The sequence below is a fragment of the Brachyhypopomus gauderio genome, chromosome 7, assembly GCF_052324685.1.
Source record: "Brachyhypopomus gauderio isolate BG-103 chromosome 7, BGAUD_0.2, whole genome shotgun sequence".
Classification (NCBI taxonomy): Eukaryota; Metazoa; Chordata; class Actinopteri; order Gymnotiformes; family Hypopomidae; genus Brachyhypopomus; species Brachyhypopomus gauderio.
In genome coordinates this window covers 19043495-19062164 of record NC_135217.1, presented here as the reverse complement: position 1 = coordinate 19062164, position 18670 = coordinate 19043495, and the positions used below count along the sequence as shown (strand labels likewise).

Sequence of the window (18670 nt, the reverse complement as noted above, 5' to 3'; positions counted from 1 at the left end):
CTGCAGTACATGGCCTAAGGTGACAGCGAGATAGACTTCATGACCTTCTCCTGCTTGCAGTTCAGCCTGCAGAAGGCACAACAGGGCCTAACTGCATATTCCTCCACCCCCCCACCCACTCCCCATTACCCTCAAGATGTTGAATACCCCCACGTCTTCGTCGTGCAGGCGTGGCTGGAAGCTAACATACAGGTCACACTGCACCACGAGTTTGTCGCAGGCTTCAAAATCCCCGTCACACTTCGGGCATCGCTATGTAGCATCGCACCATCTGAGAATTGAGGGGACTCGTGGTGCTGCTGTGCGTAGCCTGAATGTGGGTGGAGTTCAGAAGCGTAGGAGCAGCGCGGTGACAGGATGGAATGCATGGACCTGTGGACCTGTAGACTTAAATAGTTTCCACTCACAGTGAAAACAGGTGTAAGGAATGAACAAAAAATATGGTGATTGACATCTGGGCAGGGCAGGTGTCACGTTTAGTTCCATCCCCACCTGTCAAGACTGTTGGTTTATGTAGCCATGTGCTTTGTCTGTCATAGTTAGTGTGTTTAGGTGTTTATTGTTTAGTTCTGTGTATTTACTACCTGTGTTTGGTCTTATGTGTTGTCGGTTATTGTAAGTGTCTCTGTGATGGTCACCTTATGGTATGTTTATGGTCTTAGTGTGTTCATGTTTTTTTGGTCTTGGTTGGTTTGTCCATGTCATGTCTAGTTAGCCTTTCTTTGTCCAGCTTTGTCATGTTTTTGGTTTGTGAAATATTAAAACCCTCTTCCTTAATAATTTAACTGGCGCTAGGTCAAAGCGTTACAGAATAACCTTGTAAATATGCAGCGGAGGGATTTAGCTGATCTAATTAGGGTAGGTGTTGACTAAGCCAAGGTCCTAAGAAAAGGGATCAATGAGAGTGTGGACCGCTCACCTCTTCTAGGTCCAGTTACTTGTTGGATCCATTAGGTGTCTTATGGATCAAGCCCTATCAGTTCCTGCTCTCTGCCCTAAATCCTGGCCTCCAAGGAGGAGGTATCCAAAGATTTTTCTTTAGGGGAGGATCAATGATTACAGTTGTATAGTTGAAGTAAGATCTTTGTTCATTATGTTGAATGCTTTGGGATCATTGTTATGATTCTGGTTCATGCATGGATGGATGATTATTGTTCATGGTTATTGTTATTGCTACTGCTATGGTTCGTGGTTTGTTTTATCTGTTTTGTTCATTCTCAGTCAACCTATAATTAATTTTATTTGCTTTGCCCTATCCGTGTCTTGCCCTAAGGGCATGTTATTCTGAACTTTCTTGAACCGTACACACCTGCACAGAGTCAGAGCAGAAGAAGCTGCTGCTTTGATAAAAAACAAGAAGAGAAACCACACACACCCACCCACACACACACACACACACACACACACACACACACACACACCCTCCTTAAGGGAACATGTGGGTGATTGGGTCAACTCATATGTGGCATTTAAGTGGTAAGAAAATGTGCCATTATTAAAAGTAGCATGAGAATTTTGTTTTTCTCTTGAATGACACAATGTTATGCAAAACAATTTTATTGTCACAGTTCAGTGGCTGTTGGCTCTGAATCAGTTATTTTTAATTATTATATTATTCTGTTTATAACTCTTGAGCAAATTAGTTACTTAGTGCAGTGCTATGTGTGTCTCCATTAGCCAAGCTGTGATTGTAGCCACAGAACTGTGTCTGCACCTGTAGTGCATGTCTGTATCCACAGAGGTGATGTGGTGGATGGTGCTGCAGGTGGATGGTCTTTTAGTGGGTGGTACTGTGGTGGACGGTGATGTGTTGGGTGGTGCTGTGGTGGATGGTGCTGCAGGAGAGCCTCCATCTCCCCTAAGAAGCATGACAAAAATGTTCTCTCTGCGGCACTGATATCGGCCTGTTTTGCTCTGCTGACCATGGTAGAGATAATCAAGCACTTGATCAATCCTTTGAGCTTTCCTGCATGTGATATGTCGATACTGAAGAGCATAGCGTGTAAGTACAAGTCATAATGCAGAGGTCATGATTGTGAAACAAAAACAAAAAGCAAGGGAGAAAGTGTTCACTCTATTCACTTCACTATGATGCCAGTGAGAAACCATTACAATTTAAAATGATCTATTTGAATCTCACCATGGACGTAGTTTTGATTTCATAAGTTGGGGGGACACAACCTGGGGTGGCGAACTGTTGAGCGGGGGGGGGGGGGGGGGGGGGGGGGTGCTGCATGATCCTAGTGCTAGATTTGTTGCTATTTGGATATTGGTTTTTTAACCGTTAAAAAGTGGGGGGGACATGACTTCGTCGCTACTTAAATATTTGGTTTTAACTGTAAAAACTGGGGGGGACCAAAACCGGCTTTTGAAAAAGCGTCCCCCCCCAAAACTACGTCCGTGAATCTCACCATTTCTCAAATGTAGCAGTTGCTGAATGTTTTTTTGTCAATTAAATGATTTAAAGAACACAGTGAAAAATGAAAAGATACATGAAAGGAATGATCATGATCAATTTATGAATGACTGATTCATAATTAATGATTTAAAGGATTCAGTTATGAATGAAGATCATTTAAAGATAAATTACAAACATTAAGTAAATGTGTATTTATATTTAAAACCAAACTACACAATTAAAATGTCTATACTGACATGTTACGCACTCCCTCCAGCATCTTAGTGTATGGGCCGGCAAGTGGTTTTGATGTGACAAAGTGTTATGACATCGTGCTTATCTTGCATCTCTGTTCGTTCTTATGGAAAAGTGTTTCTCTTTTCAGGTTGTATTAAACATCGCTGTATGTCCAAGCCTCGTCTCTGCACTACCACTCTCCTTCTTTAGCTCCACTGTCACGTTGAGGACCCCGGCCCCTCCCTTTTGGGCGTGTGTAAACGTTGTCCACGTGCTTTGTCTGCGTCAGTGGATATACGTGGTTGGGGTTTTGTCGTGTGATTTATAAGTCTCACCTGTGAATCGTCTCGTGATCACGTGGGGCTAATGTGTCTTGCCTATTTAATGTGCGCTCGCGCAGTGTCCTGTGCTCGTCGTTGTCTAAGTCTACACGTTGTGTGTACGTGTGTGTTATTCGTGCGCTGATTGCGCAATAATTGTAGTAATAAAAGTGACGTTTGTTACGCCAAATACGGATTCTGTGTCTCGTCCGTCTGTCGCCGCCCAGCGTCACAGAACGACGAGCCGTAAGAGACACCGACATGCCAGGCTACAAGCCAAAGCCCAAGAAGGGCAAGAAGCAGAGTAAGCGGCATCACCGCACTTCTTCCTCCCCTCCGCGCCGTCCGGCCACGCCGACTATGGAGCAGCTCCAGCAAGACCCGGAGTGCTCCTATATGCTGTGCGCGGCTCGGGAGACCGCTATTCCCTGGCTGGCGGAGGAATACCGCCAGACGGCGGTAAGGGTGTGGCAGGAGAAGCACCCCTCTCCTTCCAGGGATCCCTCGCCCATACGGGTGGGCATCCACGAGCTAGAGGGCTCCTCCCCGTGCCAAGAAGCCATACCGACGGTCGAGGAGTTGGAGAGAGACCCGGTGTGTGCCTACCAGCTGGCCACAGCCCGGGGGCTCGAGAACCGGGACCCCGAGACGGCGGAGATCTTCTGGCAGGGCGCGGTGAAGATCTGGAGGGAGAGACACGCTCCTCCAGCCCGTGCTCTCTCGCCTCTGAGGGTGGGCTCGTTCGTCATGGGTGCTACCGAGTCCACCCCAGAGAGCGAGTTCGGGTCGGAGGAGGAAGAGGAGGTAGAGGACTACCCCCCCTCTATATGCGACGCCCCCACCGTCGACTATGGTGGGGAGGAGGAGCCAGATGACGTGGTGGAAGGCTACCCTCCGTCATTATGCGACGTCTCCACCGTGGACTACGGTGGAGAAGAGGAGGAGGACTACCCTCCATCTGTGGGTGACGCCTCCACTGTGGACTACGGTGGAGGAGAAGAGGAGGACGACTACCCTCCGTCTGTGGGTGATGCCTCCACCGTGGACTACGGTGGGGAGGAGGAGTCGGAGGAGGAGTCGGAGGACGAGGATTACCTCCCTCCGCCTGTGTGCCCCTCTCGCACCGCAGAGAAAGGTGAGGAAGAGGGGGAGTACCCTTCGTCCGAGGGCTCCTATACCACGGAGGGAGAAGAGAGCCCTCCCCCCTCAGAGATGTCTGTGGAGACCGTGAGAGGGAAGCGGACGCCCTCTTCCACTCTCTCCGGCGACAGTAAAATGGACTGCTCCCGGGGTGGCAGCCCGGAGCAGTCCATGGAGCGGAGCCAGGGGAGGGAGGAGGACATGGACATTGCCGAGGAAACCCCAAACGGCCCGCACGGGGCGTCTGCCAGCCGCGGTGCACCAGGCGCGTACGCCAGCCACGGTGCACCAGGCGCGTACGCCAGCCGCGGTGCACCAGGCGCGTACGCCAGCCGCGCTGCATCAGGCGCGCAAGCCAGCCACGCTGCATCAGGCGCGCAAGCCAGCCGCGCTGCACCAGGCGCGTACGCCAGCCGCGCTGCATCAGGCGCGCAAGCCAGCCGCGCTGCATCAGGCGCGCAAGCCAGCCGCGCTGCACCAGGCGCGTCCGCCAGCCAAGCTGCTCCCAACAGAGGTTTCGCAGCGACGCCTGGCGGAGGACCGACCACTGCGGCTCCCGATCTCTCTACCCTCTATGCTCTACTCCTGGCGCGCAGCCTGGCGCCTGTTATGTGTTTGTCTGTGCCAGTGTTCGTCAGTCTTCCCGTGTGTCTGCCAAACCCCCTGTTCCTGTTTGTGTCTCTGTGTGTGAGTATGCCAGTCTGTGTGTTTGTTTCTGTTCCGTTTAATGTGTCTCCTGTCTTTTCCCCCGTCTTCCCAGGGAGGGTGTTCTAGGCAGTCCGTGGCGGACGCTTCACCAAGGGCGGTCACCTCCCAGACGCAGGACTGAGCGCGTCGGATCCGCCCATCGTCGTGGGTTCGGGGCACTCGGTCCTGTTGGCACCCCGGGACGGGTAGTGCCCTTGGAGGGGGCGTCTGTCGTTGAGGACCCCGGCCCCTCCCTTTTGGGCATGTGTAAACGTTGTCCACGTGCTTTGTCTGCGTCAGTGGATATGCGTGGTTGGGGTTTTGTCGTGTGATTTATAAGTCTCACCTGTGAATCGTCTCGTGATCACGTGGGGCTAATGTGTCTTGCCTATTTAATGTGCGCTCGCGCAGTGTCCTGTGCTCGTCGTTGTCTAAGTCTACACGTTGTGTGTACGTGTGTGTTATTCGTGCGCTGATTGCGCAATAATTGTAGTAATAAAAGTGACGTTTATTACGCCAAATACGGATTCTGTGTCTCGTCCGTCTGTCGCCACCCAGCGTCACATCCACTGTCTAATAGATATGGTTTCTATACACATTTCTATCTATAGCATAATAGTTTTCTCTCAATTCCTGAGAAGATATTTTCTATATTCACTGGAGTTTGCCCATCGGTCAGGTTGACTAACAGGATCAACCACAAATGGCAATAGCAACCTGAACAGAACATGAGAATGTATTTTTCTAGTACAATATATTGTTATACACCGTGAAGTTATATTATATATTGCAGCAGATTGTGATACCCAGCATTATGCTGCAATGTGTTATATAGTGCAGTATGTCAATATGCATATTGTATTATTCAATGCTGTATTCACTTGTCTATACTATAGGCTACCTTATGTTTTTCTTTTAGGCTTGAATTTCAGAACAGGTTTTACAAGAAATCTGGATTGCTAAAAAGAGTGACATTGACAGAGCAATTGACTTACAGGTCAATTAGGACAGTAAGTAAGTTAATGTGTTGCTGCCCTGAAGCTTTTTGGATTAACTAGAGAAAATGTGGCAGATTTATAATTATAACATGAATGCAAACAGGATTAAATAGCACAAAAGAAATAAGCCACTAATGTACTTGTGCACAAGTAGAGCTACTTTTCTGCTCACAGAAAGACTACTGAATTTGTTCCTTACGGAATCATTTTTCTATCTGCACTATTGTCATATCTGGGTGGGTATTGTAGTCTTTGTTCATGTGAATAAACATTCAGCCTGTAGATTAAACTTTTCCTCTTTCTCTTCATTTATTTGTTAAGTGAATTACCCATGATGAGACAGCCACACCGGCGACGAGGAAATAATTTATCTAGTACATCTCAAACTATAGTTTCGGAGTATAGTTCAGATCGAGAGACTTTAAGAGCTCTGGAGACACAAAGTACTAAATGCAACTAGCAGACAAGGTTAACAAAAACGAACGAAAACTGATATTGAAAAAAATGTTTTTCGTTAACTGAAATAAATAACGGTAATTAAAAGAAAAAAAAAACGATTACTAACTGTAACTGTATTACATGTTTAGAAAAGTAACTAAAATCCTAGTATACCCTTCATTTTCGTGTTTGTCAATTTATATGTGTTGTGGACTAATTATGAAATAGGGTTAGGCAGGGCCGGAGTGGGCCACTTTTTCAGCCCGGGAAATTCATGTCAAAATCCGGCCCAAACTAGAGATTGACTTGAGCCGGCCCATCGGGAATTCTCCCGAATCTCCCGATTAGCCACTCCGGCTCTGGGGTTAGGTTACGTTATGTCCATGTCTGTACTAGTCTGGCAATTTTCAGCAGCAGTATTTGCAGTTAAGGCTGCTATTTTGTGGACTGTTGGTTGTTCATCAGTAATTGAATAAATAATTTTAAATGGTATCATTTGAAGAGTTTTTATTACACAATATTTACTCTGAACATTTTGAATTCTAAACCTGACAAATAACCCAATGTATGAAAAAACTAATGCTAGAACTAACGAAAACTAAACTAAAGCTAAGCTTAAATAATGAAAACTTAATTAAAACTAACTGAATTAGAAAAAAAAGTCACAACTAAATAAAATCTAAACTATAATGATAAATCCAAAACTAGTATATAATAGTATACTATATAGGCCTAACCTTGCTAGCAGGCTGATGGAAGCCCTGCACACACATGGAACTGAGAAAGAAAAGACAAAACTAAGTGGCTATTTCAACATTTGATGATTCTGGAGTAGTAGAGGTTATATTCAGAATGTTTTGAGTACTTTGTGGTGACCAACAATATAGAAGCAGATTCAGTAGTGCTGACCTTCCTTATGACACTAGCTACACTTGAAGGAGCAGTACTCTCTAGAACCTCCACTGTTGTATCTCCACACGTCACTGCATTCTGCTATCTGTCTTCCAGTAGCGGCATGTATCAGATATAAAACCTTGATGCTTGCCTACAAAGCCAACAATGGACCAGCCCCTCTCTAAATGATGATCACGGTTAAAGCGTGATCAGTACCTTAATTTCTTTGAACCTCAAGTACAGCTTGGCTTGAAATTCCATGTTTAAGGTGTCATAGAAGAAGATATTCTCTGTCTTTGCTCTGAGATGGTGGAATGATTGACCCATCTGTTTGTAGAGTACTTAAATAAGCACTAACCCTGCAGAGTCAAACTCCAGCACTAATTGGTTGTGTTATTGTCATTGTACTTTCCATTGTTTCAAGGTTTCAAAGTTTATTTGTCATATACAAAGTCATACATGATATAATTAGTAGTGGAATGCTTAGCAACTGTCCACCCACGTGAAACAATAAGGATAGAAAAGGGGACCTGACAACCCATGGCCCAAGTAGGGAGAGGGGCCCCTTTTGCTCATGTGCCTGCCTGTGGTAACATGATGGCGGAACATATGGCTCACCTGTGAGCATTTTTGCTGTTCTTACAGATGTTTGTTTTTGTCCAAAAAGCATGATGTTAATAATTAATTAATTAATATAACTTTTCAAATTTTCTCCATTATGTGACGGGCAGGGTGAGCGAATAAAATGGAAGCGATCATGCTAAGTCTCAGGGAAAATGGAAGGTTTAATTGAAAAGTGTGCAAACCAAAAACCCGTGACGTATCTGAAACAAATGGTATAATGACCAGCGGTCAACTGGTACAAAGACAAGACATATATAGGCAAACAAACGACCCTCAGGTGAGACGGATCATGGGCTCCGCCCACCTGAGGGATGCACACGACGTCACAAAACAACAACAACAACAGCCGCTGTGGACGGAGGTGACCGGTAGGGGGCCGCCTCACTGTGACACATTAGTTAACCATAAAAGCTCCTTGTTTGAACAGAAGATAAAACATTCAGCAGAAATATACTTTACCTGCCACAATTATTACCGTAATTGTTTGCACATTGTTTTGTTCAGTATATTTGTATTGTATTGTATTTATATTGTATTATATTTTTATACATAGTGTCAGTATATTTTAACTGTGCAACAGTACAGCAAAAGACCTACGTCTCGCATATTGTGGTCACTTGCTCACCCCCAGCAGTATAAATGTATTAGGTAGGCTAGTTAACACTACATGTAGGTTAAATTTATGGTAACGTCATTAACCTAACATCATTAATAGCTGATGTAGATGGAGTTGCAGGATCAACTACCAGCAAGGTAGCTGATTCCAGCGCCGCAGTCATCTGGTTTGTGGTCTGCCGCAGTCATCTGGTTTGTGCTCTGCTATCCAGCACACCATACACTCACAAGTAATAATGCACTTTACACCTCCCAGCTACACTGTGTGAGAGCAGAACCTGTTTAGTTTGGTGGAAACACAACAGTTCCAAATTAGGTTTGCAAACCTGAACGGTTCCAGTCCCTTATTGGTAGAAAAAGGTTACCAGTCTGCTGGTTCTTTGGTGTTATGATTTTTTTGTTCTGTGCATTACATTATTGTATTATGCTGTTTTTTTCTTAATGTCATTGATGTGTAAAATAGCATTGAACCTGTGCACTAAAAAATCACTTTAACAACAATAACAATAACAACAGAACATTACTGCACTCTGAGTAGGTGTTTTATTATAGTTTCATTAACTTTTTCAAAGCAAAAAATATTTCCCTTAACAAGAATTCCTCAAGAAGAACTCCCTTAACACTTTTGACCACAGATAAATATACATGATAGATTGATCATTAAACAACATTTTTGATAAAAATGAAACACTGAAAAATCTATTTGTTTGCTTTGAATTATACATTTGTTTAGATATACTATATTACTTGCACATTTACATATGAGGCTAGCTCATGTAACAATATAGAATACATTTTAAATAAATAAAGTTAAATATATATATAAATATATATTAATAACAAATACCTGCATTAAAACAGGGCCGGCGCTACAGGTGGTGGGGGGGGGGGGGGGGGGGGGGGGGATAAGGGGCCGCCCCCTCAGTGTAAAAAATAAGACCCATTTATTTTACAACAATCGCTACATGGCGCCCCCTCACCCGCTCAACAACTTACGTTCGCCACCCCGAAATTTTCTGATGCCCCCTCACTGTATATGTTCTGGCGCCGGCCCTGCATTAAAATCATACACTTCAATGTAAAAGACTACTGAATATTTCCTCCTCCTATAGACTTGCAACTTCTATACGCTCCCCGTCCTGCATGTCATACGTCCCAGAGTCTACTGACTCTTCTCCTGCGCTGTTATAATGCACACCTCTCGGAGCCAGACTACAGATCAGCAGTTGTGCAATGCTGTTTGCCTGGGCCCCAAGCCCAAAGGCAGGGCACACAGACCCCTTAAACCGGGTAACGAACATGTGCAATTTGTTGCCTGTTATGACATCATAGAAATTCAGCCTGCCCTTATCACAGTCCACAAACACACCCAGCCTCTGCACACTCGCCTCTTTCACCCTGCGTACATCGTTGTCGTGAAGAGCGGTCAATTCTCCTTCATCTGATTCCAACACCCAGGATCTTTTATCCTTTCCCAGTTGACGGTTGACTCCGTTTTTACTCTTATCGTGCAAAACAACGCCGACAGACCAGTTCTTGCTGCCAGTTACGTCCACTTCCCAGTAGTGCTGCCCTTTTCTGAACCTTTGTGATGCCAGGATGTTGGCCGATAGTGCTCTGGTATCCTTTGTGTGCTTGGTCGACAACCCGCGAAGAGAAACCTGGGTTTTGTCCTCTGAGACTGTCAGTTCCTTGTGTTTGTTATCCTGATCAAAGGTGATGGCTGCTGAGACTGTTTCAGAGAAGAAATAATAAATAGTTTTTATTCATTTATTTACAAAGGGAGTTAGCCCGCTAATTCGAAATTCTCATTTACAATAGAACTTTTTATAAGTAACAGTAAGAGCTGAAACAAGAATAATTTTATATTTATACTTAACAAAGTATAAATTTATATATATACTTATACTATATATATATATATATATATATATATATATATATATATATATATATATATATATATATATAAAACCTTATACTATATATTATAAATAATGTGTAAATATTGGCTATGAAACTCACATTGCCATGGGCGAGGGAGAATCTCTTTGTTCTTGTTGAAGATTCTTTTGACAGATTCCTGCATTGCTCTTAGCCTTGAGCCATTCGACTTCACATGTTCATTGAGTGTGGAATAATATTCCTCCATATTCTCCAGGCTGGCATGAGAAGACAACATAGTTATTTTTTTTTGTTCTAGCCATAAAAGATGTATTTATAAAACAAATGTAACAACTACACTTGCTTGTGTGTAATATAAGAACCGTTCTCACCTCATCTCCAGTTCTTTGATTCCAACCTGTGGAGACACAAAAACAGCATCTTAGACACGGCTTTGTACTACTGGCAAAATCCATTCGCAAACTACTAGGCTAATAATTCATAGATCGTAATTTTTCGTGTGAGGAAGATACAGCGGTAATTTACCAGCAGACTGGCCGCACTTTCTATCTTCTTCCTCATCCTGAGCATCTTGATATTTTCCTGCATGGCCAACGATGTCTGCTGATACGTGTCTCCAGCCTCGGTGATGCGGGACAGACAATCTTCCAAAGATTCTTTCTCAGCCTCCAGTAACTGGAAAGCATTCTGCTGGTTCTTCTCCAATATTGTATAGAGTTCCGTGTATTTTTCAGTGATGTTTCTTTTAATTCTATCATACTTCGCCTGCAAGACCAATGCATCACACATACATCACACATACAAAACAGACATAGTTGTACATTTTTAATAATGATTTTTCTGATAGTCAAACATATAGGCTAAGAATTACATTGATATAGTGAAAATATTCTCAGTTCAAATATTCTCAGTTCAATCAATTAAGATAAATATTATTTGTATTATGCATGGGTTTTCTACTGGTTTTCTAAAATCAACTTTGTTATTACCTCTAGTTCTTGTTCAGCTACTGAAACGCGAGCTTTAATATCTTGAAAGTTCGCCACGTTAGATGCCAGCTTCGTTGACTGGACTTTAATTTTTTCCTGCCGTGATGAAAAATTAATAGGTTGATGCAACCACAACCACAACAAAATCCATTTCATTTATACATATTTTGAATACTTGACATATTCTGCAATTAGGCTACCTCTAAAAGCTCAAAAGTAAAAAAATAAATAAACCAAAATAATAACATGGTATGTGTATTGCTACTTACCAATCGATTTTTGACAGCATCCTGCAAAGTTTCATATTTGTGATCCCGGTGACTGCCGTTAATCAGGCAGTGGTCGCACAATGTCTCGTTGCAGTTTACGCAGTAGAGGATTATCGTGCTTACATGTCTGTATGCGTCGCATTTGTCTGAGGGTGTTCGCGACCTAATGGAAATTAGTGAAGAAGAGTGCGGACTCATTTTCCTACGCAGATCTGGATTTGAAAACGCTTCTGAGTACGCCGATCTCCGCGTTTTAGACGCTTCTGCTGTCTGTGCTGAATGAATGGTGAGTAGCCTAGCGAGTTGTATATATACGGGAGACGCACCTCCTTCATTGAAATGAACGTTGACGTAAAATCATTAGAGAGTAGGAAGGGCATAGTTCCGGATCACTCTGGTTCACATAACCGGAAGACCCAGATTGTAGTTAAACTAAACTTACATAAAACTAAACTAAGTCTTTATTTAAATATGGCCCTGTAAAACTGTTGAGAACTATTATTTTCCTATGAATTCATACTTCTAACATCAGTATGCTTTTCTGTTCCTAAGGTTTCATTCTCTTAACATTTTAGGGACGTCAACCTTGCTACAGTGTGAACAGACTACACCTTCTTAATTAGGGCTTAATTATGGAATTTGTACAATATGTCCTAAATGAAATGATACCGTGCATGGTGCAAACATTTCATCTCAGACGTAAATCCTTAACGCCTGTTGCAGTACAGCAAGATATTGCACATTACACCCATGCAGTAGTAATGCCACAGTGTACTGAATATCCATTGATAGTCACAGTTCCAAATATAAATACAAATATTTAGGCAGTTTAGATTTATGCTTACATGTGCCTAAGGTTAAATCATTTACTGGAAAAAAATACTGGAAGAAATTTCTGGTCTTCAGAAATGCTAGATTGACAGCTCTCAATGTCTACTTTGCTGGTAACTGAATGACAGAAAGAAACTGTTCTATTAAAAGGGTACACAGGTGTTTTCAACAGTTTAGATCCAGCTTATGTTTGATCTCCTTGGCAAGTAAGGAGTCTCTGATCTAACACTAATATTTTATTACAAGTTGACAAGCTACCCATTTGTACCAACAAACCACTGATCATAGCTGAAATGAGAACGTGACATGGCACCAGTATGTCACCCATCTTCACGGAAGTCACCAACTGTATCTTTCTTCTGAAAATGAGAGTTCACAATCTGTAAATTTCTCAGCAACTCAAGTGAAGCGCATTCTAAGTAAGTTTTTCAATTTGAGCCAGGGTTAGTGATAAGATCCAATCTGTTGCAGTTATGCAAACAGGTCAGCCTACCTGTGTATCATTTGTGTATCATTTTGCAGACTGTATGCTTGCATGCTTGCAGTGCAAAAGTGTGCTTGTTTCTCTTTGCACCTTTGCAATGTTGGTGCCCATGCTGACATTTTTTGGAAATGTCATCATTAACTTATTGGTGCATTCATTACCGAAAATAAGCCTTAAAACGTTTTTCTCAAAAAACGTTTTCGCTTGCAAAATTAACACTGCCATGTTTTTTTTTTATGGATACGTGATTATTGTCACGTTGAGGACCCCGGCCCCTCCCTTTTGGGCGTGTGTCAACGTTGTTTACGTGCTTTGTCTGCGTCAGTGTATATACGTGGTTAGGGTTTTGTTGTGTGATTAATAAGTCTCACCTGTGAATCGTCTCGTGATCACGTGGGGCTAATGTGGTTTGTCTATTTAATGTGCGCTCGCGCAGTGTCCTGTGCTCGTCGTTGTCTAAAGTCTACACGTCTCTGTAGTACACGTTATATGTTTCTCGTGCGCTATTGCGCAATCTCCGTGTTAACAATTAAAGTGACGTCTACAGCAAGGATCCGGTGTCTCGTCCTTCGCTCACCCCGTATCGTCACAATTATGGTACCATTATTTCAAAGGTGGAGATATATGTAGGGCTGGAGCAGTTGTTATGATACATCCAAGACAACTGTATTAGCGAGTCAAATTATTATTTTATTATTAATTAATTATTCATTAGCTAGAATGATTTAGATGCAATATATTTTTTAAATACATCAAATGTTACGTGCTTACACATTTTTCTGTCCTTCTTAGCCTTGAGACTATGAACCAATTTTACTCAAACGTGGAAAAAAGGATGAAGGTGGATGGGATGAGGATGAACGCCCTGGAAAACTCTGTCACAAAGATCCTCCAGCAGAATGAGAAACTGCTGCCTCAGCCTTGGGAATGTGAGTGGCAGACGCAGGTTTATCATTACAATCAAACCCAAGTGATGGATACATTGGATGTACTCCGCTACATGTAAAATGTAATAGTCAAATTATAATTACATAACTTCAGTTGTACCTGATTTTTTTTCTTCTGCAGTCCCTGAGGCCATTACCTTTGATCTGGATAACAAACACAAGGATCTGATAATCTCAGAGGACAAATACCAGGTTTCTCTTCGCAGCATCCCAAAGAAGCTTTTAAAGGATTCCAAGCGTACCAGAGCAAAATCAGCCAACATCCTGGCATCTCAGTGCTTCAGTACAGGACAGCACTACTGGGAGGTAGATGTCGCTGGCAGCCTGAACTGGTCAGTTGGTGTCGTGGAGAAAGACTGGCTTAAAAATGGAATGGGACGTCTTCTAGGCAGAGACAAGAGATCATGGGTTCTGGAATCAGATGAGGGAAATCTGACAGTGCTCCACCACAACGACATTAGCACTGTCAGTGAGGCCAGTGTGCAGAGGCTGGGTGTGTTTGTGGACTGTGATAAGGGCAGGGTTAAGTTCTCTCACAGGGAAGCAGATACATGTGTTCCTTGCAAGGTTCAAGAGTGAGGTTGTTCCTGCTTTCTGCATCAGGGACATGGGTCACAGTAAAAACTCTAGCCTAGTTATTTGTAAGATTATCCCTAGTGCTGTGGCTGACTATGTAGGTAGTGACTTTGACTCTGATGAGATGCCAACTGTCACTCAGGACCCAAATTCTGTTAGTTTTGAGGGACCAGTTTCAGCTCACCGTGACTCTGATGAGATTTCAACTGACACACAGGACCCAGATTCTGTTAGTTTTGAGGGACCAGTTTTAGCTCACCGTGACTCTGATGAGATGCCAACTGACACACAGGACCCAGATTCTGTTAGTTTTGAGGGAACAGTTTTAGCTCACCGTGACTCTGATGAGATGCCAACTGACACACAGGACCCAGATTCTGTTAGTTTAGATTCTGTTGTGATATGAGATTCCTATTTCCTGGTTCTTCTGAACAATCTCCAAAAGACCAGGTGTTGACACAGGTGTTCATACAGGTGTTCACAAAAGTGATACACAAGTGTTTACAAAGATATTTACACAGGTGTTTACAAAAGTGTTTACACAGGTGTTTAGCATCTCATGTTGTAGGATTAATATTCAAAGTCTTTATACATTGTACTTATTTATGTATCTTATTTATGCATCTTATACAATATATACATGTATATATATATTTATCTTATAAATCATCTTTATTCATCGAAGCATCTATTAATTCATCTACTTCTTAAACCCAACCAGTAAAACCAATTATTTTCTCAGATCAGTCATAACAAATATCTCCTCTCTGCAAAACATTATACACATTCTCATTGTTTAAATATGTGACTGCTAAACGCTCTTGTCATTTTTTCCTGTATAAATGACTTGCAATAGTACTAAATAAAAATATTGAAAAGACCTTCCTTTTTTGCCCACTTCTTTGCACCAAAATATTAAAAGCTTAGCTGATAAACTGAGGACATTTCATTAATTAATTAATTAATTATTTAATTAATTAATTTCATTGTGCAACATTACAGTTGTTTATGGACTCTATTTCTGCTTACACTTCACCAATAACTTCACCAGATTGATTCATCAGATGCCCATCATCTGTTGTAAATGAGGGAAACAATATAGATGTGATTAAAGAAACAAAGGAAGGTGCTAAGACAAGGTCACAGAACACAGGCTTCTTGGCGGTGAAGAAGCATCTTAGACTGCCATTGCAAAGCATTGAATGACCTGTTTATATAGGTTTAAATAGCTGGCTGTTTGTAATGAGAGACATATGCAATTTAAAAAAATAATACATTATCTGCCACCCATGGTAAGTTAAATGTTTGACTTAAAGGTAAGTAATTTGTTTGGCCCTATTGACATGCCAAGTTGTCAGAGGCAGAAGTCATGAGAATACATGGGCAGGGGGGTAAAAAATGTGAAAATGTAAATGCGCCATATTTTGTCAATTGTGATTTTTTTTTCACCGCAATCGAAATTTGTCCTCTGCTTTTAACCCATCTGTGCAGTTAGAACACACACACACACACACACTAGTGATTACTAGGGGGCTGTGGATCACATGTGCCCAGAGCGGCGGGCAGCCCTAGCCCGGGGAGCAGTTGGGGTTAGGTGCCTTGCTCAAGGACACCTCAGTCATGGCCTCAGGCCTGGGAATCGAACCCACGACCCTCCGGTCACAAGACCAGTTCCCTACAACCAGGCCATGACTGCCCCCAAAAAATATCAGGGGAGAGCGTGAACGCAGTCCCCCACTACTAGATGTTATGCAGTCGAGATTCCCGCATTTGGGGAATTCGCAAGAGTCAGCACAGCCTGAGTGCAATGGCTGAGCCTCACCTTGGGTGAACCACCTTCCTGATCATGGTCTCACCCCTGCCAGGTAAGTATGGGTATTGGTAGCGTCTGCCAGTGAGTCGGTTAGAGCATCCGAGCCGGTCTGAGAGCAACAGCAGTGTTGAGCTGAAGTCCTCTGACCTCTGACCTTCCTTCACCAGGCCAGCAGCAAACTAGTCCGAGAGAGAGACGGCAGGTGAAGGGGAGGCATTATTTATTATCTTCTCATGACATGATGTATTAAGTAAAAGGAAATGCCTGAATTATTGTCCTCTATAATAAGAAGGTCTGGTGGCTCTATGTTGTGGTTATTTTCATGTCCATCAGAACTCAATATGAATCAAACCTTCACATGTTTCTAATTTGTCACCAATCTGTAGTTGGCATGTAATGTGATTTTGGCTGAACATGTGCAAGTGTTTGGGCATATATGGAAAGTCAAATTGCTTTATTTTTAGCTCTTTGTGTCATGTCTCCTGATTTTCTAAATCAGCCTTTTTGCTTGAAATTAAGGGTCTTTAATTAACAATTTGTTTAATGAACAATTTATTATATTCAGTGATGTGTGTCCTGCTTCTTACATAAAGCTACATAGGCTAACTACACATAACTGGCAAAATGTATGTAAAGCACACTGTACAAAGAATTACGCATGAACCTCTAGATCCACCCTTATTTAGTAATGGGAAGATGTTCTATTGTTTTATTAAAGGTATCTAATGTTGCTAGGTGTGACCTACTCTGTAACTTTGTAGCAACCACAACAATCATCGGGCTTATGAGTCCAGAGGAACCTTGAATTGACTAACGTTTTGTACATTCTGTTCTATAAAGTGGACTGGCTATGTGGCAGGACTAGCTCTTTCAGAATGACCATAACCATGACCTCACCTGCTCAGGTGCTTCAGGTTCAATTAATCTTGGAAGCATCTTTTGGAGGGATTAGCTACAATGTAACACCTCCTCTACATTTGGTAGTGTGCTCATTGCCCTAGTTTCTATTCTTCAATCCATGGCTGTACATGACGAACCTTTCACACAACTTTCCCACAACTAAGAACTAATAGTCAAAGTCAAAGTCAAATTTATTTATAGAGCGCTTTTCACAACATAAGTTGTCACAAAGCATCTTTACAATCGTATGGGTCCAGATCTCTAATGAGCAAACCAAGGCGACAGTGGTGAGGAAAAACTCCCTATAGGGTGGGGATTAGGAAAAAACCTCAGGAGGACCAAGACTCAAAAGGGAACCCATCCTCCATTGGGCAGCCCATTAGCACAAGTCCATGGTCGCAGGGTGGTAATATAAGATTCCTTATTGGCAGAACTATCACTCCAGACTAATAATATGGCACATATTTATTACTATAGTAATACACCCACCTGTCAACATTGACCAAAGTCTGGCACAAGCAGATGTTAACACACCTGTCACATTAACAGTAGTTGGCTAGCCAACTATTTCAATCAACTGCTTAGCTGTTTTTTTGTTCATGATGTGAAATGAATGAATTGAAACAGTAGTGATTGACGTCATTATGACATCATTATGTAATTCATGGTCTGCATTTTACATAGTTGGTTTTCCATTCACCTCATTTTAGAGAAATGTTTAAAACTGCAAAAAAGAAAATCTGAAAGGAAGGCCCATACTTTTAGCTGAGGTTAAATGGTTTGCTGATCAGTAAAGACAATATGAGTGAAATTTCACGAAACCAAGAATGATGATATCTCGAGCGAGGAATGTAAGACGAAATTGAAAGAGAATAAAATGAAAGAGGAAAATGCAAGTCTCCTAATGAAACGCACGTCTACTACTGAAATGCTGGTCTTCTACTGAAACACAACTCTCCTACTGAATCTTATGAATGAAAGTAATGAAATAATACTGAACATGAAAGCACACTAACTACAACAAAAGAAGCCAGTGTAACATACAGAGACAACGTCCTAAGAACAGAAACACACATAACATATATTTAAGGCATAACAGAAAAAACATAATAAACCCCTGGTGGTGTAACTACTGATGGTCAACAAGTAACGTTGTGTATGTTTGTGTGTGTCACCACTCAGTCTGGCTTGCATCTCTTTACCCTCCAACATCTTGATCTGGAGAGGTCTGAGAGATTTAATAGTGTGATTTGTAGTTTCTCATGGGACTGTGGCACAGGCTAAATTCTCTCCTATACAGTTGGCCTTCTGAGATGTTCATGGGGGGGGGCACCTTTGACACAGTTTAGGCCCCCCTCAGTTCTGAAAAATCATTTAAATTTATTTACTGTTATTTAAATAAATTGCATCAAAAATATGTTTGGTGTGAAATAGCCTTCAAGGGAACCCCGGCTGGTAACACTTGTAAGCCTTAATATGCTGTAATTAATCGAAATTATTAAGACATGTTGTAAAAAAATCACAAAAGCAGCAGATTTCTTTACAAATCAATGCTTTTATTCGAAATATTTGACATATGGGCGCAGCCATGTTTTCTGACGCGCA

At 42.3% G+C, this 18670-nt stretch overlaps 2 protein-coding genes and 1 non-coding gene across 3 annotated transcripts; 1 reads left to right on the top strand and 2 right to left on the bottom strand.

Moving 5' to 3' along the window:
- Positions 1 to 9256: 9256 nt before the first annotated feature.
- LOC143519163 (tripartite motif-containing protein 14-like) lies at positions 9257 to 11807 on the bottom strand. The gene is made up of 6 exons (XM_077012299.1): positions 11515 to 11807; positions 11246 to 11341; positions 10782 to 11021; positions 10628 to 10653; positions 10377 to 10513; positions 9257 to 10083 (listed from the first exon to the last, which is right to left on the bottom strand). The coding sequence occupies exons 1-6, from the start codon at positions 11710 to 11712 to the stop codon at positions 9458 to 9460; spliced, it is 1323 nt and encodes a 440-aa protein (XP_076868414.1). The 5' UTR covers positions 11713 to 11807; the 3' UTR covers positions 9257 to 9457.
- Positions 11808 to 13265: 1458 nt separating this feature from the next.
- Positions 13266 to 15232, top strand: LOC143518232 (ret finger protein-like 3). The gene is made up of 3 exons (XM_077010696.1): positions 13266 to 13426; positions 13622 to 13758; positions 13898 to 15232. Exons 2-3 carry the CDS (start codon positions 13632 to 13634, stop codon positions 14353 to 14355), a joined length of 585 nt encoding a protein of 194 aa, XP_076866811.1. The 5' UTR covers positions 13266 to 13426; positions 13622 to 13631; the 3' UTR covers positions 14356 to 15232.
- An 829-nt stretch (positions 15233 to 16061) lies between these two features.
- LOC143519794 (U1 spliceosomal RNA) lies at positions 16062 to 16225 on the bottom strand. Its single transcript, XR_013132537.1, has one exon. It is a non-coding gene; the product is annotated as a U1 spliceosomal RNA (small nuclear RNA).
- Between the last annotated feature and the right edge of the window lie 2445 nt (positions 16226 to 18670).

Excerpts from the sequence above, each read along its gene's own strand:
- LOC143518232 (XM_077010696.1), top strand. The coding sequence starts at position 13,632 with ATGAACCAATTTTACTCAAACGTGGAAAAAAGGATGAAGGTGGATGGG. Across the intron at positions 13,759-13,897 it reads GCTGCCTCAGCCTTGGGAAT|TCCCTGAGGCCATTACCTTT; the intron begins GTGAGTGGCAGA and ends TTTCTTCTGCAG.
- LOC143519163 (XM_077012299.1), bottom strand. The coding sequence starts at position 11,712 with ATGAGTCCGCACTCTTCTTCACTAATTTCCATTAGGTCGCGAACACCC. Across the intron at positions 11,342-11,514 it reads ATGCTGTCAAAAATCGATTG|GAAAAAATTAAAGTCCAGTC; the intron begins GTAAGTAGCAAT and ends TCATCACGGCAG. Across the intron at positions 10,654-10,781 it reads AAAGTGCGGCCAGTCTGCTG|GTTGGAATCAAAGAACTGGA; the intron begins GTAAATTACCGC and ends GTGTCTCCACAG.